This window comes from Oncorhynchus tshawytscha, linkage group LG21 (assembly GCF_018296145.1).
Source record: "Oncorhynchus tshawytscha isolate Ot180627B linkage group LG21, Otsh_v2.0, whole genome shotgun sequence".
Classification (NCBI taxonomy): Eukaryota; Metazoa; Chordata; class Actinopteri; order Salmoniformes; family Salmonidae; genus Oncorhynchus; species Oncorhynchus tshawytscha.
The window spans coordinates 12,775,701-12,800,442 of record NC_056449.1 but is presented as its reverse complement, the minus strand read 5'-3'; the positions used below and the strand labels follow the sequence as shown (position 1 = coordinate 12,800,442).

The following is a 24,742-nucleotide window of genomic DNA, read 5'->3' as shown; positions in this document are numbered from 1 at the left end:
CTCACCCATTAATTGCCCACACCTGATCTTAATGAGTGCTTGTTTCCTTTGAAATTGGGTCTGTTTGAATAGACTAAAATTAACAGATTTCTATGAGTAAAAAAAAACATGACATGCTAGCGCCATCCTGGTGGCGAAGTGGACTAATTCCATGAATAGAAATCAGAAGTTCATAAGTTCAAATCTCATTAATGCAGAGCTACAATTAAAAAGAAATGTGTTTGCCCCAAGCAAATGATGTTCCATGTGTCCTGTCTGTTTGGTGTTCAAATCCATTAACCCAAACTAAGCTAGGAGTGTTATTAAAGGTCTTACTGAAACATGTTCTCTTCAGATAACCTATACATTTAGTTCTCAGAAAGTTAATCAAATCTCCCAGGAAAACTTTAAGGGAACCATAGTAAAACGTTCTCAAAACCTCCCTGAAACCAGAACAGGTGACATTTTCACTTTTGTTGTCAGAACGTTTAAAAAACATTCTGTTTTACCGGTTAGAAAACTTATGGCTTCGTTCCCAGAACCAATGTGAAACCAGAAATGTACGTTCCCACAACTTCCAATGAACCAAATGTGCTATCTGGGATGACTGGAACTTGTCACAACCAATTTCTATCTCTCAGTGATTCTTCCTTTTCATCAAACATATACTTATTTCATTCCCATGATGTTTCATCGGGAGATTTGTAGGCCTACATGTTATGTCAATGCAATATACCTCAGTAAATTAAATCAGTCCACTTGAATTAAAGTTAAGTGAATAGGGTTTAGGAATAGAGTGTGATGTCTGTGTGTAGTCACTGTGTATTTAGGTGTGTGTGTGTGTGTGTGTGTGTGTGTGTGTCTATGTGTGTGTGTATGTGTATGTATATGCCTATTTGAATGTTTGCCTGCTTCACTCCTACTTTTCTCTTTTGTGTTATAGTCATTCCTTTGGCATTAGCATTATTGACAGTTAGACTAGTCTGATCTCCTGCTCTCACTTCCACCTGTCAGTTAACGTGTGGCATTGTGTACCCAGAGTGTGAGCTGCCATTGATGCATGTGTATGTGTATGTGTATGTGTGTGGGTGTGAGAGAGAGAGAGAGACCAATGTTAAATCTAACAATTTAAAAACGAATATTTAATTATTATCAAAACATTGATATGTGTCTGCTCATAGGATTCATATAACGTAGTATGTTGATATTGGATCAAGGCAAGTCAGTGGAACAAGTGTAATTTGTGTAATTCCTTTGCCAAAGTGGTACAGTAGGCTATATGGGATGTGTCCAATGATTTATATATATACTCTAGATGACATTTAGGGGACGCTGCCCCGTGCCTCCACGGTCAAGATGCCCCTACCCTTACACTAACCCTTACCATTTTACATGTCATCTTCAATGGGGTAGGGATGTCCCAAAGATCCCGGATAGCACAGACCATCTTGGCACTCCCCACCATTGTAAAAAATATTTTGGAAGCTTTAGAAATGCATTTGTTAATGTCTACATTTGTTTTTTCCACATTTATTCAATTAAAACACCTTAATGCATACCAATTAATTATATTATGTGAGCTAAGTATACTTTTTGAGATTACTAATGATTACTGCCCCCACTACAACAAAACAATACTTAAATACATGTAATTTTGTCCTTTAAACATTTAATTGAAATACAGTACAATTCCATTCATTCCTACTGAGGACTGCTCCTACTGGGGAGTGCCAATATGGCCGACCGGTGGCTTTATCATCATCTCCAAGGTGGCATAGCAGTTCAGACGTCTTTTGTCCTCGTCTTGTCGTGTCCTGTATATATATATATTTACAACTTTTTTTCACATACATTTCATTTTTATTTTCCATCAACTCATCTTCAAAACACTCTCCTGCAACCCGCCTCACCAATTTATATTTATAAAAAAGTATTATTTACCTCAAATCTGTAATCCTCCAAGAAGCTAGCCTGAAACTAGCCAGAAGCTAATCCAGAAGCTAGTTAGCTCCTTTACTGGCAAATCGTTAGTATTCAGCTAACCACGGTTTGTGGTCATCAGCTATCCTTTAGCTCGAAAATCTATCGCCAGTTCTGTACGGCGCAGCGCGGCTCGGAACGGAACGGAACATACCGGACCAATTTCTCTCCATGTCCCTGGATTTCGACTGCTCTCTGGACATTCATACCCGGATCTCACAGCTAGCTAGCTGCTATCCGTGTGACTATCGGCCTTCGTCGATTCCGGAGCAAACATCAATTATTCCGGAGCTAGCCAGCTCCGTCAATCACTCCTGGGCTGCAGTCACCTATCCGGACCCGTTCTACTGCCTACGCGGAGCCCCACCGGGCCTTCATAACTGGACTGCTGACGTTATCTACCCGAAGGAGATCCGGCTGGCTCCTCCGTCGCGACGTTACCTGAACGCCCATCTGCGGCCTGCTAACCGTTAGCTATCTTTACCGGCTGCTATCTGAATAGACAATCGGACAATTTATTTATTTTTATTATTATTATGTTTTCTTCTTGGGCATCTATAACTATATCTATTGTTTTTATTTTTGTTGTTGTGTGATTTGGATTAATCCCCTCTACCACACGGAACCCCACTAATCTACTGACAGAACGCAAGAGGTGGCTAACAACAGACCTCCATCCTATGCTAGCTTGCTACCGATGGCCTGGCTAGCTGTCTAAATCACCAACCAACCTCTCCACTCACCGGACCCTTTTGATCACTCGACTAAGCATGCCTCTCCTTAATGTCAATATGTCTTGTCCATTGCTGTTCTGGTTAGTGTTTATTGGCTTATTTCACTGTAGAGCCTCTAGTCCTGCTCACTATACCTTATCCAACCTATTAGTTCCACCACCCACACATGCAATGACATCTCCTGGTTTCAATGATGTTTCTAGAGACAATATCTCTCTCTTCATCACTCAATACCTAGGTTTACCTCCACTGTATTCACATCCTACCATACATTTGTCTGTACATTATACCTTGATGCTATTTTATCGCCCCCAGAAACCTCCTTTTACTCTATGTTCCAGACGTTCTAGACGACCAATTCTCATAGCTTTTAGCCGTACCCTTATTCTACTCCTCCTATGTTCCTCTGGCGATGTAGAGGTGAATCCAGGCCCTGCAGTGCCTAGCTCCACTCCTATTCCCCAGGCGCTCTCTTTTGATGACTTCTGTGACCGTAATAGCCTTGGTTTCATGCATGTTAACATTAGAAGCCTCCTCCCTAAGTTTGTTCTATTCACTGCTTTAGCATACTCAGCCAACCCGGATGTTCTAGCTGTGTCTGAATCCTGGCTTAGGAAGACCACCAAAAATTCAGAAATTTTAATTCCAAACTACAACATTTTCAGACAAGATAGAACTGCCAAAGGGGGCGGTGTTGCAATCTACTGCAAAGATAGCCTGCAGAGTTCTGTCCTACTATCCAGGTCTGTACCCAAACAATTTGAACTTCTACTTTTAAAAATCCACCTCTCTAAAAACAAGTCTCTCACCGTTGCCACCTGCTATAGACCACCCTCTGCCCCCAGCTGTGCTCTGGACACCATATGTGAACTGATTGCCCCCCATCTATCTTCAGAGTTCGTGCTGCTAGGTGACCTAAACTGGAACATGCTTAACACCCCAGCCATCCTACAATCTAAACTTGATGCCCTCAATCTCACACAAATTATCAATGAACCTACCAGGTACCTCCCCAAAGCCTTAAACACGGGCACCCTCATAGATATCATCCTAACCAACTTCCCCTCTAAATACACCTCTGCTGTCTTCAACCAAGATCTCAGCGATCACTGCCTCATTGCCTGCATCCGTAATGGGTCAGCGGTCAAACGACCTCCACTCATCACTGTAAAACGCTCCCTGAAACACTTCTGCGAGCAGGCCTTTCTAATCGACCTGGCCGGGGTATCCTGGAAGGATATTGATCTCATCCCGTCAGTGGAGGATGCCTGGATATTTTTTTAAAATGCCTTCCTAACCATCTTAAATAAACATGCCCCATTCAAGAAATTTAGAACCAGGAACAGATATAGCCCTTGGTTCTCCCCAGACCTGACTGCCCTTAACCAACACAAAAACATCCTATGGCGTTCTGCATTAGCATCGAACAGCCCCGTGATATGCAGCTGTTCAGGGAAGCTAGAAACCATTATACACAGGCAGTTAGAAAAGCCAAGGCTAGCTTTTTCAAGCAGAAATTTGCTTCCTGCAACACTAACTCAAAAAGTTCTGGGACACTGTAAAGTCCATGGAGAATAAGAACACCTCCTCCCAGCTGCCCACTGCACTGAAGATAGGAAACACTGTCACCAATGATAAATCCACCATAATTGAGAATTTCAATAAGCATTTTTCTACGGCTGGCCATGCTTTCCACCTGGCTACTCCTACCCCGGACAACAGCACTGCACCCCCAACAGCAACTCGCCCAAGCCTTCCCCATTTCTCCTTCTCCCAAATCCATTCAGCTGATGTTCTGAAAGAGCTGCAAAATCTGGACCCCTACAAATCAGCCGGGCTAGACAATCTGGACCCTTTCTTTCTAAAATTATCTGCCGAAATTGTTGCCACCCCTATTACTAGCCTGTTCAACCTCTCTTTCGTGTCGTCTGAGATTCCCAAAGATTGGAAAGCAGCTGCGGCCATCCCCCTCTTCAAAGGGGGACACTCTTGACCCAAACTGCTACAGACCTATATCTATCCTACCGTGCCTTTCTAAGGTCTTCGAAAGCCAAGTCAACAAACAGATTACCGACCATTTCGAATCTCACCATACCTTCTCTGCTATGCAATCTGGTTTCAGAGCTGGTCATGGGTGCACCTCAGCCACGCTCAAGGTCCTAAACGATATCTTAACCGCCATCGATAAGAAACATTACTGTGCAGCCGTATTCATTGATCTGGCCAAGGCTTTCGACTCTGTCAATCACCACATCCTCATCGGCAGACTCGACAGCCTTGGTTTCTCAAATAATTGCCTCGCCTGGTTCACCAACTACTTCTCTGATAGAGTTCAGTGTGTCAAATCGGAGGGTCTGCTGTCCGGACCTCTGGCAGTCTCTATGGGGGTGCCACAGGGTTCAATTCTTGGACCGACTCTCTTCTCTGTATACATCAATGAGGTCGCTCTTGCTGCTGGTGAATCCCTGATCCACCTCTACGCAGATGACACCATTCTGTATACTTCCGGCCCTTCTTTGGACACTGTGTTAACAACCCTCCAGGCAAGCTTCAATGCCATACAACTCTCCTTCCGTGGCCTCCAATTGCTCTTAAATACAAGTAAAACTAAATGCATGCTCTTCAACCGATCGCTACCTGCACCTACCAGCCTGTCCAACATCACTACTCTGGACGGCTCTGACTTAGAATACGTGGACAACTACAAATACTTAGGTGTCTGGTTAGACTGTAAACTCTCCTTCCAGACCCATATCAAACATCTCCAATCCAAAGTTAAATCTAGAATTGGCTTCCTATTTCGCAACAAAGCATCCTTCACTCATGCTGCCAAACATACCCTTGTAAAACTGACCATCCTACCAGTCCTCGACTTTGGCGATGTCATTTACAAAATAGCCTCCAATACCCTACTCAACAAATTGGATGCAGTCTATCACAGTGCAATCCGTTTTATCACCAAAGCCCCATATACTACCCACCATTGCGACCTGTACGCTCTCGTTGGCTGGCCCTCGCTTCATACTCGTCGCCAAACCCACTGGCTCCATGTCATCTACAAGACCCTGCTAGGTAAAGTCCCCCCTTATCTCAGCTCGCTGGTCACCATAGCATCTCCCACCTGTAGCACACGCTCCAGCAGGTATATCTCTCTAGTCACCCCCAAAACCAATTCTTCCTTTGGCCGCCTCTCCTTCCAGTTCTCTGCTGCCAATGACTGGAACGAACTACAAAAATCTCTGAAACTGGAAACACTTATCTCCCTCACTAGCTTTAAGCACCAACTGTCAGAGCAGCTCACAGATTACTGCACCTGTACATAGCCCACCTATAATTTAGCCCAAACAACTACCTCTTTCCCAACTGTATTTAATTTTTATTTATTTATTTATTTTGCTCCTTTGCACCCCATTATTTTTATTTCTACTTTGCACATTCTTCCATTGCAAAACTACCATTCCAGTGTTTTACTTGCTATATTGTATTTACTTTGCCACCATGGCCTTTTTTGCCTTTACCTCCCTTCTCACCTCATTTGCTCACATTGTATATAGACTTGTTTATACTGTATTATTGACTGTATGTTTGTTTTACTCCATGTGTAACTCTGTGTCGTTGTATCTGTCGAACTGCTTTGCTTTATCTTGGCCAGGTCGCAATTGTAAATGAGAACTTGTTCTCAACTTGCCTACCTGGTTAAATAAAGGTAAAATAAATAAAAAATAAATAAATAAAATAAAAATCCATCCATCATCACAGTGAACCATTATTTTAACAGGTTGCTGCGTGCACCCCTTAGTGGTGGTGAGCAGTCATTGCAGGCGGTTCTGAAAACGATGAGGGTTGCGTTTCATAAAACAAGGCCTTACTAAAGACTGAAAGCTTTCGTATTAAACTATTCTAATCTGTTTCTAGAGGAAGCCAATTTATTTATGTTAGTGTCAGGCGAAAGACCAACACAGCCGAGCATCTTTAAAAAGTGTTATTTTCTGGTAAGAAGAACGAAACGGAAGTAAATGCTAAAGTAGCATTGATTTATTTCCGGTGACGTCAGCTCTTGCCTTGACGCTTCACGCGGGAAACGGCGAGGTCTCCTCATCACATTTACAGTAAGACATCAAGTTTTTGTTCTTTTTATTTAGGGAGATAAATAGTGGAATGCAAATATATGTGTATAAAACTAGATCAATTAGACAAGTAAAATTGCCCTAGCTACTATTGATTCATAGGAATCAAATAGTTGACGAAGCAACTCAACATCATCACTAGCCAGCTAGCATGCTAGCCACACTCGACGGGCATCCATTTACTAGCAATCTCGTTACATGTCCAGCTATCTAACGTTCTACGATAGATAGCTAGTTAGTATCTGCATGTTCTAGCCAGAAATAAAGCAGCTTGCTCATTGTTGTTCACTTACTACTAAGCCTTTATAACCGCATTGAGTTGTCACGCTAGCTGTCGTATGTTGTTATTGGCTAGCTACTTAGCCTAACTACATGTTTTGATTTTGCAAAGCTAGCTAGCTAATTAGATATTAAATGAAATGGCAACAACAGTCTGTGTCACCCGTTGACTCTCAGAGGAATTAGCAAAATAGCTCGATATATTACAACGTCGGCTCCTCTGAGTTAACATTCCTAGCTTGCTAACTGATTGACATGATCTTCCTCTGTGTCCTCAGCTGAGCATCACTTGTAGAGGCAGAGATGGGAGACACGCTGGAGTTCAACGAGATCTACCATGAATCCAAGGGGTCCTGGGTCAGTAACTGGCTATTCAAATGCGTTCCCAAGAATATTGCAATAAGTCACAGATTTGGCACATTGTGCACATGTTACACATTAAATATGCATTGACGCAAAAATGACAGACAGTATGCTAGCCAGCAAAATAGAACTAGATTGGCTGAACGTGAAATTGATTTCAATATGATGGAAATATATAGGCCTATGTATGTAGCCTACTGTATTTATATTTTAATGCAGTCATCTTGGTTTTCATTTGAAGTATCTGATTATCCTTTGCTTGTTTGTAGCAATTGCAAAGACATTGGCAACTTTCTATGTGTAGTCAACTTCGTTCTGAAGTTACCGGTGGTCACAGAGACAGATAAACATCTGGATTCCATGTTTAGCTGAGATATTCTGTCTGTAAAGTGACGCGGAAGGACAAAAAAATAATTTAACGATGCACTTAGCTGTTTTAATAGCGGTCTGAGGCAGTCGGTAAATAACAAGCATTTTCAATTGCAACTTTAGTAACAAAGGTTTTGGGAAACAGCTCAGAGACTTTAAAGATGCCCCTACAAAGGTTCTAATGACGAACTTAGCCTTAAGATGCTTTTGGAAAACCGGGCCCTGATTAGTTGAATCAGGTCTGTTAGGCCTGCCAGGGATCAATGTGGAACAAATGCCTGCACACCCTGTGGGTCTCCAGGACCAGGATAGAAGTAGACATGGATATTATGATTGGCACTATACCAGTATGAAGAGGACTTAATTTCTTGAGGAAAACACTTCTAATGTTAGCAACAACCTTTTTATGTTGTCACCCAGAGTCACATTTGTTTATTAGCGAGCAATAGCACATTATATTTGACAAAAGTAGGTTTTAAAGGATCATAGAGTGAAGTCTTTGCTTCGTGTTTTCTTTTTAGCCAAGGAAAATTGAGTATTGTAATGGATATGCAAATAAATTGCCACAATCTGGCACTGGCACCAACCAAAACTCGGCATCTGACAAACTCGCTAGTAGCTAATCGCAGTAACCTAAGTGTATTTATGTGTGTGTGTGGTGTCTCTGCAGAACGACGGTCGTCTGCGGTTCAGTAAGCAGAATGTGGTGTATAAGAGCAGTAAGACCGGGAAGGTGGACAACATCCCGGCAGCAGAGCTGTCTGTGGCCACATGGAGGCGTGTGTGTCTGGGACACGGCATCAAACTGGCAACCAGCAACGGCCATGTCTACAAATACGACGGCTTCAGAGACACGGTGAGGCAGTGTGTGAACGAGTGAGGGAATTTGTTTGAAAATGGTTGTGTGAGCGATGGCTGTGGTTTTGTGTTCATTTGTGAGTTCTGTGTGGGTAGGTGTCGGGTGAGCTTTTAGATAAGTCTGTTGATCTGTTCACACGTGTATGTGTACTGTGCAAGAGTGGATCTGCGTTTCTGCGTGTGTGAATGTGAGTGCATGTGTGTACAATCTAGCCTTACCAGTGCTGCTACAGATCTCCTGAGGTTAGCTGCTATAGAGAGAGAGAGAAGGAAGGCTGTTCTCCTGAGGTTAGCTGCTATAGAGAGAGAGAAGGAAGGCTGTTCTCCTGAGGTTAGCTGCTATAGAGAGAGAGAAGGAAGGCTGTTCTCTTGAGGTTAGCTGCTACAGAGAGAGAAGGAAGGCTGTTCTCCTGAGGTTAGCTGCTACAGAGAGAGAAGGAAAGCTGTTCTCCTGAGGTTAGCTGCTACAGAGAGAGAAAGCTGTTCTCCTGAGGTTAGCTGCTAGGAGAGGCTGTTCTCCTGAGGTTAGCTGCTATAGAGAGAGAGAGAAGGAAGGCTGTTCTCCTGAGGTTAGCTGCTATAGAGAGAGGGAGAGAAGGAAGGCTGTTCTCCTGAGGTTAGCTGCTACAGAGAGAGAAGGAAAGCTGTTCTCCTGAGGTTAGCTGCTATAGAGAGAGGGAGAGAAGGAAGGCTGTTCTCCTGAGGTTAGCTGCTATAGAGAGAGAGAGAAGGAAGGCTGTTCTCCTGAGGTTAGCTGCTATAGAGAGAGAGAGAAGGAAGGCTGTTCTCCTGAGGTTAGCTGCTATAGAGAGAGGGAGAGAAGGAAGGCTGTTCTCCTGAGGTTAGCTGCTAGAGAGAGAGAAGCAAAGGTGGTCTTCTGAGGTTAGCTGCTATAGAGAGAGAGAAAAGGAAGGCTGGTCTCCTGAGGTTAGCTGCTATAGAGAGAGAGAGAGAGAGAGAGAGAGAGAGAGAGAGAGAGAAGGAAAGCTGTTCTCCTGAGGTTAGCTGCTACAGAGAGAGAAGCTAAGGTGGTCTCCTGAGGGTAATCATTGTATTTTTGAAGATGGGATCTTCTGACTGAGGGTTTAGACAACGGTGTCACTGTCACTGGTGAGGAATTGGTTAGTGGACCAGCCAGCGAGTCAGTCACTTTGATGTGTACACCCTCTATATCCTCTAGGGCTGACCCCCATTGTTGTCGACTGGTCGATAGGCTGTTGTTCGACCAAGATGTCTTTAGTCGAGCTGTAGCAACATATATAAAATTAAAAAAAGAATAATCTTTGTGTACAATACACCAGTCTGATTGGCGCCTGTCTGAGTGGACTGATCCATTGTGGAGGTCGTGGGGATGGCACAGTCCATCACTAAGCCGTGATACTGAAATTGTATATGGTTAAATTATATACGAACAATGGTGTAACACAAATAAAAAGTATATTATTTTATAACAAATGCTATTTTCCCCCTGTTGGATAGTGGACCTCGTTTCTGAAACACGTCAATGCGCTGTTGAATTGACACCTTCTAGACCATGTTGCTATGTGTATTCAGACCCCTTGACTTTTTCTAAATTTTGTTACGTTACAGCCTTTTTCTAAAATGGATTAAATTGTTTTTCCCCCATTCAAATCTACACACAATACCCCATAATGACAAAGTGAGGTGTTTATACATTTCTGTAAATGTATGAAAAGGAAGGGGGAAAAACGAAATATCACATTTTACATAAGTATTCAGTCCCTTTAGTCAGTACTTTGTTGAAGCACCTTTGGCAGTGATTAGAGTCTTCTTGGGTATGACGCTACAAGCTTGGCACGCCTGTATTTGGGGTGTTTCTCCCATTTTTCTCTGCAGATCCTCTCAAGCTCTGTCAGGCTGGATGGGGAGTGTCGCCACAGCTATTTTCAGGTCTCTCCAGAGATGTTAGATTGGGTTCAAGTCCAGGCTCTGGCTGGGCCACTCTAGGACATTCGGAGACTTGTCCCGAAGCCACTCCTGCGTTGTCTTGGCTGTGTGCTTAGGGTCGTTGTCCTGTTGGAGGGTGAACTTTCGCCCCAGTCTGAGGTCCTGAGTGCTCTGGAGCAGGTTTTCTTCAAGGATCTCTCAGTACTTTGCTCTGTTCATCTTTCCCTCGATCTTGACTAGGGTTGCAAAAGGTCTGAAATGTTTTCCAGAAATTTTACATGGGAAGTTAAGCCTGGGAATTTTGATTTAAATTCAGCAAAAAAGTTAGCTTTTTACATTGAACCTTTTTTGTGGGATACACAAGGCAATTCTTGGTCTTGTGGCATATTTTGGTTAAACTTTCCCCAATTCAATGGAATTGCAACCCTCTGCATGCACAGTGCATTTTCCCGTCACATCTGCAGTGCACTCTTCCATCACATGTACAGCTGATTCTCAAAATCTTGCACACTAATGAGATGCTTTTGAGCCCACACTACTACACTGTCTGAGCCATGGACCACATGCTTTCTGGTAAGTTTTGATTACAATACTTGGTGTGGTGAATATATTTTATAGGACATGATTTTTTTGTTAACTAGTATACAGTAGCCTACAGCAAAGTGTGTTTAAATCATTTCTAACTTGTTAACAATTTCTTCTAGTTAGTTTTTGCAACCCTGTGGGTTTCAGCTTGCTTGAGCCTGCTAACTGAGGAGTGTTAATTCACCTGTTTCCATACATGTTTCATTTAAGAACATGTGTTACAAAGGAGTTGTTTAATCTAATTGCTTAACTATTTATCTGTACATGGAATTGTATTTGTCGTTTTTTTTGTGTTATCGTCTTTACAGGACAATGCCACAGGCACTAGCTGACGTGTGGAGACATTTCACTGCAGCTAATGCAGAAGGAAAAGCTGTGTCAAATCATGTGAAGAATGCAACGAAGATGCAGAATCATCTGGCCAAGTGCATAAAGTTCTGTCAGCTCTCACAACAAGCAACCTCTGACAAAAGTCCCTCCACTTCTATTTGAGGTGAAAATTATGAATCAGACACCTTATCGATAGCAACAGCTCATGGTCCTCCTGGAATCAGAAGTTTTTTTGACTCAATGGAGGAACGTTGTCAGATAAATTATGACGAATGTCTTGCTCGAGCTGTGTATGCAACTGGTTCAGCTCTGATGCTCACAGGCAATGTGTATTGGAAGAGATTTCTGAATGTTCTTTGCCCAGCGTACACACCTCCAACCAGGCATGCTTTATCTACACATTTTCTGGATGCAGAGTTCAACAGAGTTCAAGTGAAGGTCAAGCAAATCATAGAGAAAGCAGACTGTATTGCAATCATCTCTGATGGGTGGTCGAATGTTTGTGGGCAAGGAATAATTAACTACATCTCCACCCCTCAACCAGTATTCTACAAGAGCACAGACACAAGGGACAACAGACACTGGTCTCTACATTGCAGATGAGCTGAAGACAGTCACCAATGACCTTGGACCACAGAAGGTATCTGCACTGGTGACAGATAATGCTGCGAACGTGAAGGCTGCTTGGTCTAAAGTGGAGGAGTCCTACCCTCACATCACACCCATTGGCTGTGCTGTTCATGCATTGAATATGCTTCTCAACGACATCATGGCACTGAAAACAATGGGTACACTCTTCAAGAGAGCCAAGGAAATGGTTAGGTATGTGAAGGGTCATCAAGTTATAGCAGCAATCTAACTCGTCAAGCAACGTGAGAAGAATAAGAGCACCACATTGAAGCTACCCAGCAACACCTGTTGGGATGGTGTTGTCGTCATGTTTGACAGTCTCCTGGAGGGGAAGGAGTCTCTCCACGAAATGGCCATATCACAGTCTGCCGATATGGACAGCCCCATCGAGAGGATCCTCCTGAATGATGTATTTTGGGAGAGAGTGGTAAAGCAGCCTGAAACTCCTGAAACCAATAGCAGTAGTCATTGCACGGATTGAGGGAGACAATGTCATCCTGTCTGATGTTCAGACTCTGCTTGCAGATGTAAGAGAAGAAATCCGTACTGCCCTGTCCACTTCACTGTTGCTCCAAGCAGAGGAAACTGCAGTTCTGAAATGCATCCAAAAGTGTGAAGACTTCTGTCTCAATCCCATACACGTGTTGGACCGGTGTTTGCCTTTCCAAATCATGTCCTATCAATTGTATTTACCACAGGTGGACTCCAATCAAGTTGTAGAGACATCTCAAAGATGATCAATGTAAACACGATGCACCTGAGCTCAATTTCGAGTCTCAAAGCAAAGGGTCTGAATACTTATGTAAATATGGTATTTCTGTTTTTATTTCATACATTTGTTAAAATGTCTAAAAACCTGTTTGCTTTTTCACTATGGGGTATTGAGTATGGATTGATGGGGGAGGGGGGATAATTGAGTCCATTTTAGAATAAAGCTGTAACGTAACAAAATGTGGAGATATTCAAAGGGTCTGAATACTTTCCGAATGCACCGTACCTACAGAAATAAGACCGATCCTGCGCCTGTAGCCTGTCTTAACCAAACGCTAACAGCTTACTGATTCCGTGAACAGCAAGCCTCACGCAACAGTTTCCTAAATTGGGCTGTTTTTAATCTTTACTCTGCTGTAATAGGCTTTACACTTCGCGTTAGACCAGCCTCTCTGGTATTATTCCTTTAATCGATTTAGTATTATTTAATCTGTTACAAATTATCAGACTAATTATGCTTCTAATAATAACCCTCCTTTTCCTTTTGATCTCCTTTTTGTTATTACTATCATTATAATAATAACTTTCATTATTATTAGTAGGCATAGTATAGCAGCCTTGTATAACCACCATCGATCGAGCTGTCGGCCTAAGAGTGCAACCTGTTTAGTCTTAATTTTGTAACTTCCTTGGGCCTATATTTCAATACTTACAGGCTATTGTAACAATCAATCATTTATTTGTTCATGTCATCACACAGCATACATTCATGATGTGAAATGTAATCAAGCATTTTAGTTTTAAAATAACAAAGGGGCCATTGAATAATTAGCGTAAATAATAAATTGGCCTAAACCATTCCGTTTCAGAAATTGCATTCACAAATGAATGGGACCGTTTTTAGTCTTTGCTGTAATAAAGGCTTTACCAAAACAAAAAACCGTATTCAACACATTCTCTGGTACGCCTATAATTTATTTTGTGTTTACATTGTTCCGAACAGTCTGAAATTATATTGTAATCTAACAGCACCTGTTTGGCGCACACACAGGCCTGATGTGCACGCCGCGCTTGCTCCGTACCTCCTTTTTCACGATCTCCAGTATTTCCCATAACTAGTCAAATGTATTCCTCACATCTGATTTCCCCTTTACCTCCTGCGCAACCAGTAAGCATTCCCCCGTTTCAAATGTATTTTTAACGTCATCTGCTTCCATTTTGCGGTGACGTGTTAAGGTGTTCAGAGTTTGTTCTAACCAATTTATTTATGATGCGCTGTAGGTCAGGCCCTAGGGTTGAGAGGGAATGGTTTCTTCCTAAACAAATGAGGGATTTCGGTAACAGAACTTTTCAGTAAGAAATGACACTAATAATATTGCAGCTTCGTCAACAAGGACAGCACGATCAACACTGTTCTCTGGTGGTCTCTGCACCAGTGAGGACAGAGTCAACGGGTGCTCGTCACACAGTTACTCGCTGTCTTTAAAAAAATATATATATATATATATATTTTTACACGGCTCAGCAAGTCTGAGCCAGGCGGCACAATCAAGTCAATTGTGGTCGAACTCCCTCTAGTTATTTGTCTTTTAATTATTTAATCAAACAGTGCGTGTAAAGCATCAGACAAGCTCAGAGCCTATAGTTGATTTAATTAAAACACATAGGATGTGTCAGTCGAATCATTTATGAAAAAAGAGATGTCTAAGAATTTCGACCAATCGATTGGTCGAAAGATCAGACGACTCTTGGTCGACCAAGATTTTTTTTAGTCAGGGACAGCCCTAATATTCTCACTGGTTCGACACCACCTCAGCCTACATCTCATGTACAGTACCAGTCAAAAGTTTGGACACACCTACTCCATTTAAAAAAAAAAAATTAAAACTATTTTCTACATTGTAGAATAATAGTGAAGACCTCAGCACTATGAAATAACACATGGAATCATGTAGTAACCAAAGAAAGTGTTAAACAAATTTAAATATATTTTAAATGTGAGATTCTTCAAATTAGCTACCCTTTCCCTTGATGACAGCTTTGCACACGCTTGGCATTCTCTCAACCATCTTCATGAGGTAGTCACCTGGAATGCATTTACATTAACAGGTATGCCTTGTTAAAAGTAAATTTGTGGATTTTCTTTCCTTCTTAATGTGTTTTAGCCAATCAATTGTTTTGTGACAAGGTAGGAGGGCTGTACAGACGATAGGGCTGTTTGGTAAAAGACCAAGTCCATGTTACGGCCCGACCAGCTCAAATAAGCAAAGAGAAACGATAGTCCATCATTACTTTAAGACATGAAGGTCAGTCAATGCGGAAAATTTCAAGAACTTTCTTCAAGTGCAGTCGCGAAAACCATCAAGCGCTATGATGAAACTGACTCTCATGAGGACCGCCACAGGAAAGAAATACCCAGAGTTACCTCTGCTGCAGAGTATAGTGTAGTTCCCACCGTGAAGCATGGGGGAGGAGGTGGTGTGGTGGTGCTTTGCTGGTGACACTGTCTGTGATTTATTTAAAATTCAAGGCACACTTAACCAGCATGGCTACCACAGCATTCTGCAGTGATACACCATCCTGTCTGGTTTGCACTTAGTGGAGCTATTGTTTTTCAACAGGATAATAACCCAACATACCTCCAGACTGGAGGGAGGGAGATTGATGGAGTGCTGCATCAGATGACCTGGCCTCCACAATCACCCGATCTCAACCCAATTGGGATGAGTTGGACCGCAGAGTGAAGGAAAGTCAGCCAACAAGTGCTCTGCATATTTAGGAACTCCCTCAAGATTGTTGGAAAAGCATTCCTCATTAAGCTGGTTGAGAGAATGCCAAGAGTTTGCCAATGTAGAAAAATAAAGTATATTTGTGTACAAAAATAAAATCCAAATTAAAACAATAGCAGGGCATAAACTGTCATTATTCCTCCTCATACACAGAACTTTTTTTTTGTTACATGATTCCATATGTGTTGTTTCATAGTTTTGATGTCTTTACTATTATTCTACATTTTAGAAAATATTCACACACAAAAAAACCTTGAAAGAGTAGGTGTGTCCAAACTTTGGACTGGTACTGTGTAGACAATGTGTTGAATGTCTGTGCGGAGGGACAATCCTGTCCAATAGAAAACACTTGTTTTTCATTTCCTGTTGCAAAACTTGGTGTCCACTAATGCATAGAACCCTGGTGTCAAGATCACATGGCAACATCTGTGTTACAGAGCATCTTGTTAGTTAGGGGGAGAGGAACAGGGGTGTTGGAATGGAACACATAGGGGACAGGGAGGGGTGGAGGGAGGAAATTGGTGTGTGTTTGGAGGATGGGGAGGCTGGGATGAGTGATTATTATGGCTGTGTCATGTAAGCAACAGCACTCTGCCAAAGGAGTAATGAAGGATGGTGCTCTACATATTGGAGCTGATGAGGACAGCAGGAACACACACACACATTGATATGTACATCTTTACATAGTTACCGGTCACTCATTACACACACGCACAGATTTATATCCAGTATATACTATATAATGTAAACTTAGGTCTGTATATACGGGCTGTCACACACAAACACAATGTCTTCATTCATCTTTACAAACACACGCACCGATGCTGTCAACACACTGATCTGATGTTCTATACACACACAGATGGACACGCATTCACAGTCTGGCGAATATTCTCTCTCTGTCCAACACACACACACACTGTGGGCTTTCCCACTCTCTACTAACCGAACACGGGGTTTTCAAACGGGGGTTTTCAAACTGGGGTCCAAGGTACTGCAGGGGGTTGGCAATGTTTTAGAAAAGTCTACAGGAACAGTTGGCCTGCTAGCTATTCCTGTTCATCCAACGCTGGGGAAGTAGATTAATGGATTCATTGCTAAAATCTCAAACAATCCCTTTTAATATGGAGAAAATTACAGTAATTTCAGCTAATTACAGGTTTTTTTCTGTATAGAAAATTCTTAGGCGGGTCATCTGAGTGCACATTTTTGGGTTGGAAAAACAGTTTGTGTCAACTTAACCCGTTACACTCGTGGGAATTGGCCTATATGGAGAAGTAGGGCTGGGACGATACCAGTACTGCGGTACTCGTTGGTATCGTGGCAAGGAAACCAAGCAGATTTATCTTCTTTAGGAGAACAGACCAAATGATGATGTCATCCTGAGTTGCATTTGATTTACTTTCCTTGTTAAAGCACACTATAATTGACATAAAACAGGGTTTTAAAGGACCAAAGAGTTTGGTCTGCTTCGTGTTTCCATTTTTGCCATGTAAAAAAAATATTGCTTTTCTTGTATCATCCCTAATTGGATAGGAAATGTTTCTTACAGAAGAAATATGAAAAACATTCATAACCATGGTAGCAATTGAAAAGTGACAGTTTTGAGTATGTGGGAAAATTATTAGACCAAAGGTGAGGACAGAACAGAACAGTTCAGCTGACACAAGACTGAATTTAAAAAAATCTCCCCAATTTTGTCAAAAACAATTGGTAGTTACAGTCCTATCGCTGCAACTCCCGTACAGACTCGGGAGAGGTGAAGGTCGAAAGCCGCGCGTCGGCCGAAACACAACCCCGCCAAGCCGCACTGCTTCTTGGCACAATGTACGCTTAACCCGGAAGCCAGCCACACGCACCAATGTGTTGGAGGAAACTGCAAAATTAGTTTAGAATCTGAAAAGGTTTCTCTCGACTCAGTGGGGGAAAATGTGTAGAATTACAGAAATTGTGCTTGAGACCAGCAAAATGTTCTCGCCACTGCCAAGATACAGCACTATCACCTCTCTAGCTAATGGGCTCTGTTAGAGTTTACACTTCCAATGAACTGTGGGGAGGTCAAAATAATGAAACTGTACCAAATCAATGTGGATGACTTTTACCTGATGACAAGGCATCTATTGTTTTGCTAACATGATGGGGTCGCTGGTTTTCCTGTTCAGGGGTCCCTGGGTTGCCGGTTGTCCTGGGCAGGGGTCCCTGGGTCGCCGGTTGTCCTGGGCAGGGGTCCCTGGGTCGCCGGTTGTCCTGGGCAGGGGTCCCTGGGTCGCCGGTTGTCCTGGGCAGGGGTCCCTGGGTCGTCGGTTGTCCTGGGCAGGGGTCCCTGGACAAGAAAAGTTTGAAAACCCCTGACCTAACAGACAAGCTGATACCCAGGTGCACAAGCTCTATTTCCCCCACGTTCTCCTTTTTCTCTCTCAAAAACACACCATGCACACTGTCCTTTCACACACATGCACACTGTCCTTTCACACACATGTGGAAGTGATTGTGGTGTGTGTCTGGGTGCTCCAGCTCTAATCGGGCCGGCAGGATAAATAAACGGGCTGATTGTAAGCTGCGAGAAGGAGAGCGCGACCAGATTGAGCTGTGATTAATTAGCCCCCCCCCCGTCTCGCTCCCTCTCTCTCTCTGCAGGATTATGAGAGGATCTCTGAGTTCTTCAAGGCCAACTACAAGGTGGAGCTGACAGAGAAGGACATGTGCGTGAAAGGCTGGAACTGGGGCACTGCTAAATTCTCTGGTAAACAACACCCTCTAAATGTCACTGAACACTTATCACACAACACCAACAGAGGATCTGATCATCCTGCAATTCCCTCCTGGCTGGCAGGTTTACAAAACAACCCTTTTCATCTCTGGATCTCTCTTACTGATCCGTTGTAGCATTCCTCCAGCTATGTAGTGGTGCATTATGGGAGCTGTGGTTTTTGAACCCCTCTTTCCCCGCTCTCCGCAGGTCCATTGTTGTCGTTTGACGTGAATGACAGCTCCGTGTTTGAGATCCCCCTGGCCAGCGTGTCCCAGTGTGCCACCGGGAAGAACGAGGTGACGTTGGAGTTCCACCAGAACGATGACGCTGAGGTCTCTCTCATGGAGGTCCGTTTCTACGTCCCCCCCGGCCCCGCAGACGAGGGGGCAGACCCCGTGGAGGTAACCCACACTCTACTCTATCCTGCTGCTGGCTGAAAATGGAGTGATCGTCGGTGCCTTACTGGCTTCACCCCAGCAGATGGCGCCACCACTACAGCTGTCCCTATACTCAGAAACAGTCCATTTTCACCCCAACGTCATTGATGCGGTGGTTATTCCTGTTTTAACCCTGTGTCCCTGTCCTCCCTGTCAGGCGTTTGCCCAGAACGTGCGGTCTAAGGCAGATGTGATCCAGGCTACAGGAGATGCTGTGTGTGTCTTCAAAGAGCTGCAGTGCCTCACACCCAGGGGCAGGTACTGTGGCATCAGCATCACAAACCACTATTCATCAGTATTATCCGTCGTTGTTTTGTTGAATATTACTCTCCATTTATCAGATAGATCCACATTGTTCGCTTGGCTCAACGCTAGCCCCCAAAACGAAAACCTACCACATACTAGACAAACACCCACTTTGAAGGCAGGCCTCCCTCTCGTTCACCCACGTTCTTCTCCCTCTGTGCGTCAGGTATGATATCCTCATCTACCCCGCCTTCCTGCACCTCCATGGTAAGACGTTTGACTACAAGATCCCCTACACCACCGTGCTGCGTCTCTTCCTGCTACCAAGCAAGGACCAGAGACAGATGTTCTTCGTTGTAAGTGTGTGTGTGTGTGAGTGTGTGTGTGTGTGTGTGAGTGTGTGTGTGTGTGTGTGTGTGTGTGTGTGTGTGTGTGTGTGTGTGTGTGTGTGTGTGTGTGTGTGTGTGTGTGTGTGTGTGTGTGTGTGTGTGTGTGTGTGTGTGTGTGTGTGTGTGTGTGTGTGTGTGTGTGTGTGTGTGTGTGTGTGTGTGTGTGTGTGTGTGTGTGTGAGTGTGTGTGTGAGTGTGTGTGTGTGTGTGTGTGTGTGTGTGTGTGTGTGTGTGTGAGTGTGAGTGTGTGTGTGAGTGTGAGTGTGAGTGTGTGTGTGTGTGTGTGTGTGTGTGTGTGTGTGTGTGTGTGTGTGTGTGTGTGTGTGTGTGTGTGTGTGTGTGTGTGTTGATTGGAGAGTGGTTGACAGTCAAGTGTAGATTGTGTTAAGATGGTGTCGGGGCCACCGAATGTGCAGACAACACAGTGTAAATGCAATCATTCTCACTTCAAAGCCCTTGCCATTGTCTTCGATTCATAATCATTCTGTCTTCTTCTACGCCCCCCCCGTAGATCAGTCTGGACCCGCCCATTAAGCAGGGACAGACGCGTTACCACTTCCTCATCCTGCACTTCTCTAAGGAGGAGGAGCTCAAGCTTACCCTCAACATGAGCGAGTGAGTGGGAGAGGGAAACGACAGCAGCTCAACACCGCATGGGAGATGGAGAATGAACACTTAATACAATGTCTGTTTCCCTCTTCTCTCCCCCTCTCTCTTTGGGCCCTCTCCCCTGTTCTTCCTCCCTCTCCTGCCCCTCTCGCTCCCTCACCGAAGGGAGGAGGTGGAGAAGCGTTATGAAGGGAAGCTCAGCAAGAACATGTCAGGCTCTCTCTATGAGATGGTCAGCAGGGTGATGAAGGCTCTGGTCAACAGGAAGATCACTGTGCCCGGAAACTTCCAGGGGTAAACGCACACAGACACACCGGATCGCCAACACATACACGCACACAGACACACCGGATCGCCAACACATACACGCACACAGACACACCGGATCGCCAACACATACACGCACACAGACACACCGGATCGCCAACACATACACGCACACAGACACACACGCGATCGCCAACGCACGCACGCACAACACACACACGCGATCGCCAACGCGCGCACGCACAACACACACGCGATCACCAACGCACGCACGCACGCACTCACAACACACACGCGATCGCCAACGCACGCACGCACAACACACACACGCGATCGCCAACGCGCGCACGCACAACACACACGCGATCACCAACGCACGCACGCACGCACTCACAACACACACGCGCGATCACCAACAGACGCACAACACACACGCGCGATCACCAACGCGCACACAACACACACACGCGATCACCAACGCGCACACAACACACACACGCGATCACCAACGCACAACACACACATGCGATCACCAACACACAACACACACGCGATCACCAACGCACGCACAACACACACACGCGATCACCAACGCACAACACACACGCGATCACCAACGCACGCACAACACACACACGCGATCACCAACACACAACACACACGCGATCACCAACGCACGCACAACACACACACGCGATCACCAACGCACAACACACACACGCGATCACCAACGCACAACACACACACGCGATCACCAACGCGCGCACGCACAACACACACACGCGATCACCAACGCACGCACAACACACACACGCGATCACCAACGCACAACACACACACGCGATCACCAACGCGCACACGCACAACACACACACGCGATCACCAACGCGCGCACGCACAACACACACACGCGATCACCAACGCGCGCACGCACAACACACACACGCGATCACCAACGCGCGCACGCACAACGCACACACGCGATCACCAACGCGCGCACGCACAACACACACACGCGATCACCAACGCACGCACAACACACACACGCGATCACCAACGCACGCACAACACACACACGCGATCACCAACAGACGCACAACACACACGCGATCACCAACGCAAGCACAACACACACACGCGATCACCAACGCACGCACAACACACACACACACGCAATCACCAACGCACAACACACACACGCGATCACCAACGCACAACACACACATGCGATCACCAACGCACAACACACACACACGCGATCACCAACGCACGCACAACACACACACACACACGCGATCAGCAACGCACGCACAACACACACACGCGATCACCAACAGACGCACAACACACACGCGATCACCAACGCACGCACAACACACACACGCGATCACCAACGCACGCACAACACACACACACGCGCGATCAGCAACGCACGCACAACACACACACGCGATCACCAACAGACGCACAACACACACGCGATCACCAACGCACGCACAACACACACACGCGATCACCAACGCACGCACAACACACACACACACGCAATCACCAACGCACCACACACACACGCGATCACCAACGCACAACACACACGCGCGATCACCAACGCACAACACACACGCGCGATCACCAACGCACAACACACACACGCGATCACCAACGCACAACACACACACGCGATCACCAACGCACAACACACACACGCGATCACCAACACACGCACGCACAACACACACACGCGATCACCAACGCACGCACAACACACACACACACGCGCGATCACCAACGCACAACACACACGCACGCACGCGATCACCAACGCACGCACAACACACACGCGCACTGATCGCCCACGCACGCACAACACACACACGCGATCACCAACGCACGCACGCACAACACACACACGCAATCACCAACGCACGCACGCACAACACACACACATACGCGATCACCAACGCACGCACGCACAACACACACGCGATCACGCACGCACAACACTTTGGGCACACGCGATCAAACCCTGTACGCACGCACGCACAACACACACACGCAATCACCAACGCACGCACGCACAACACACACACATACGCGATCACCAACGCGCGCACGCACAACACATACGCGATCACCAACGCACGCACGCAGAATCACTTGCAAAATATGCACCTATGTTCCTCCTCTCTTCCTACAGTGTAAACCCTTTGGGCCTGTACACTGTTCCCCCTCTCTTCCTACAATGTAAACCCTTTGGGCCTGTACACTGTTCCCCCTCTCTTCCAACAGTGTAAACCCTTTGGGCCTGTACACTGTTCCTCCTCTCTTCCTACAGTGTAAACCCTTTGGGCCTGTACACTGTTCCCCCTCTCTTCCTACAATGTAAACCCTTTGGGCCTGTACACTGTTCCCCCTCTCTTCCAACAGTGTAAACCCTTTGGGCCTGTACACTGTTCCTCCTCTCTTCCTACAGTGTAAACCCTTTGGGCCTGTACACTGTTCCCCCTCTCTTCCTACAGTGTAAACCCTTTGGGCCTGTACACTGTTCCCCCTCTCTTCCTACAGTGTAAACCCTTTGGGCCTGTACACTGTTCCTCCTTCCTACTTCCTACAGTGTAAACCCTTTGGGCCTGTACACTGTTCCTCCTCTCTTCCTACAGTGTAAACCCTTTGGGCCTGTACACTGTTCCCCCTCTTTCCTACAGTGTAAACCCTTTGGGCCTGTACACTGTTCCTCCTCTCTTCCTACAGTGTAAACCCTTTGGGCCTGTACACTGTTCCCCCTCTCTTCCTACAGTGTAAACCCTTTGGGCCTGTACACTGTTCCTCCTCTCTTCCTACAGTGTAAACCCTTTGGGCCTGTACACTGTTCCCCCTCTCTTCCTACAATGTAAACCCTTTGGGCCTGTACACTGTTCCCCCTCTCTTCCTACAGTGTAAACCCTTTGGGCCTGTACACTGTTCCCCCTCTCCTACAATGTAAACCCTTTGGGCCTGTACACTGTTCCTCCTCTCTTCCTACAGTGTAAACCCTTTGGGCCTGTACACTGTTCCCCCTCTCTTCCTACAGTGTAAACCCTTTGGGCCTGTACACTGTTCCCCCTCTCTTCCTACAGTGTAAACCCTTTGGGCCTGTACACTGTTCCTCCTCTCTTCCTACAGTGTAAACCCTTTGGGCCTGTACACTGTTCACTGTTCCTCCTCTTCCTACAGTGTAAACCCTTTGGGCCTGTACACTGTTCCCCCTCTCTTCCTACAATGTAAACCCTTTGGGCCTGTACACTGTTCCTCCTCTCTTCCTACAGTGTAAACCCTTTGGGCCTGTACACTGTTCCCCCTCTCTTCCTACAGTGTAAACCCTTTGGGCCTGTACACTGTTCCTCCTCTCTTCCTACAGTGTAAACCCTTTGGGCCTGTACACTGTTCCCCCTCTCTTCCTACAGTGTAAACCCTTTGGGCCTGTACACTGTTCCCCCTCTCTTCCTACAGTGTAAACCCTTTGGGCCTGTACACTGTTCCCCCTCTCTTCCTACAGTGTAAACCCTTTGGGCCTGTACACTGTTCCCCCTCTCTTCCTACAGTGTAAACCCTTTGGGCCTGTACACTGTTCCCCCTCTCTTCCTACAGTGTAAACCCTTTGGGCCTGTACACTGTTCCCCCTCTCTTCCTACAGTGTAAACCCTTTGGGCCTGTACACTGTTCTCCTCTTTCCTACAGTGTAAACCCTTTGGGCCTGTACACTGTTCCTCCTCTCTTCCTACAGTGTAAACCCTTTGGGCCTGTACACTGTTCCTCCTCTCTTCCTACAGTGTAAACCCTTTGGGCCTGTACACTGTTCCCCCTCTCTTCCTACAGTGTAAACCCTTTGGGCCTGTACACTGTTCCCCCTCTCTTCCTACAGTGTAAACCCTTTGGGCCTGTACACTGTTCCCCCTCTCTTCCTACAGTGTAAACCCTTTGGGCCTGTACACTGTTCCCCCTCTCTTCCTACAGTGTAAACCCTTTGGGCCTGTACACTGTTCCCCCTCTCTTCCTACAGTGTAAACCCTTTGGGCCTGTACACTGTTCCCCTCTTCCTACAGTGTAAACCCTTTGGGCCTACAGTGTAAACCCTTTGGGCCTGTACACTGTTCCCCCTCTCTTCCTACAGTGTAAACCCTTTGGGCCTGTACACTGTTCCCCCTCTCTTCCTACAGTGTAAACCCTTTGGGCCTGTACACTGTTCCCCCTCTTCTTCCTTTGGGCCTGTACACTGTTCCCCCTCTTCCTACAGTGTAAACCCTTTGGGCCTGTACACTGTTCCCCCTCTCTTCCTACAGTGTAAACCCTTTGGGCCTGTACACTGTTCCCCCTCTTCCTACAGTGTAAACCCTTTGGGCCTGTACACTGTTCCCCTCTCT

The 24,742-nt window shown here is 45.5% G+C and overlaps 1 protein-coding gene across 3 annotated transcripts in view; it reads left to right on the top strand.

Moving 5' to 3' along the window:
• The first annotated feature begins 6,656 nt into the window (after positions 1-6,656).
• ssrp1a (structure specific recognition protein 1a) overlaps positions 6,657-24,742 on the top strand; it is a 31,886-nt gene continuing 13,800 nt past the window's right edge. For 2 of the 3 annotated variants that reach the window (XM_042303096.1, XM_042303094.1), the window contains exons 1-9: positions 6,658-6,802; positions 7,378-7,456; positions 8,502-8,687; positions 18,280-18,385; positions 18,602-18,795; positions 18,989-19,089; positions 19,304-19,433; positions 19,978-20,081; positions 20,241-20,369. In XM_042303096.1, the coding sequence (XP_042159030.1) occupies positions 7,403-7,456; positions 8,502-8,687; positions 18,280-18,385; positions 18,602-18,795; positions 18,989-19,089; positions 19,304-19,433; positions 19,978-20,081; positions 20,241-20,369 (1,004 nt within the window). In that variant the 5' untranslated portion in view covers positions 6,658-6,802; positions 7,378-7,402. Of the gene's footprint in view, positions 6,803-7,377; positions 7,457-8,501; positions 8,688-18,279; positions 18,386-18,601; positions 18,796-18,988; positions 19,090-19,303; positions 19,434-19,977; positions 20,082-20,240; positions 20,370-24,742 lie in introns of all 3 variants that reach the window. The other variant, XM_042303095.1, reaches the window with a different exon arrangement.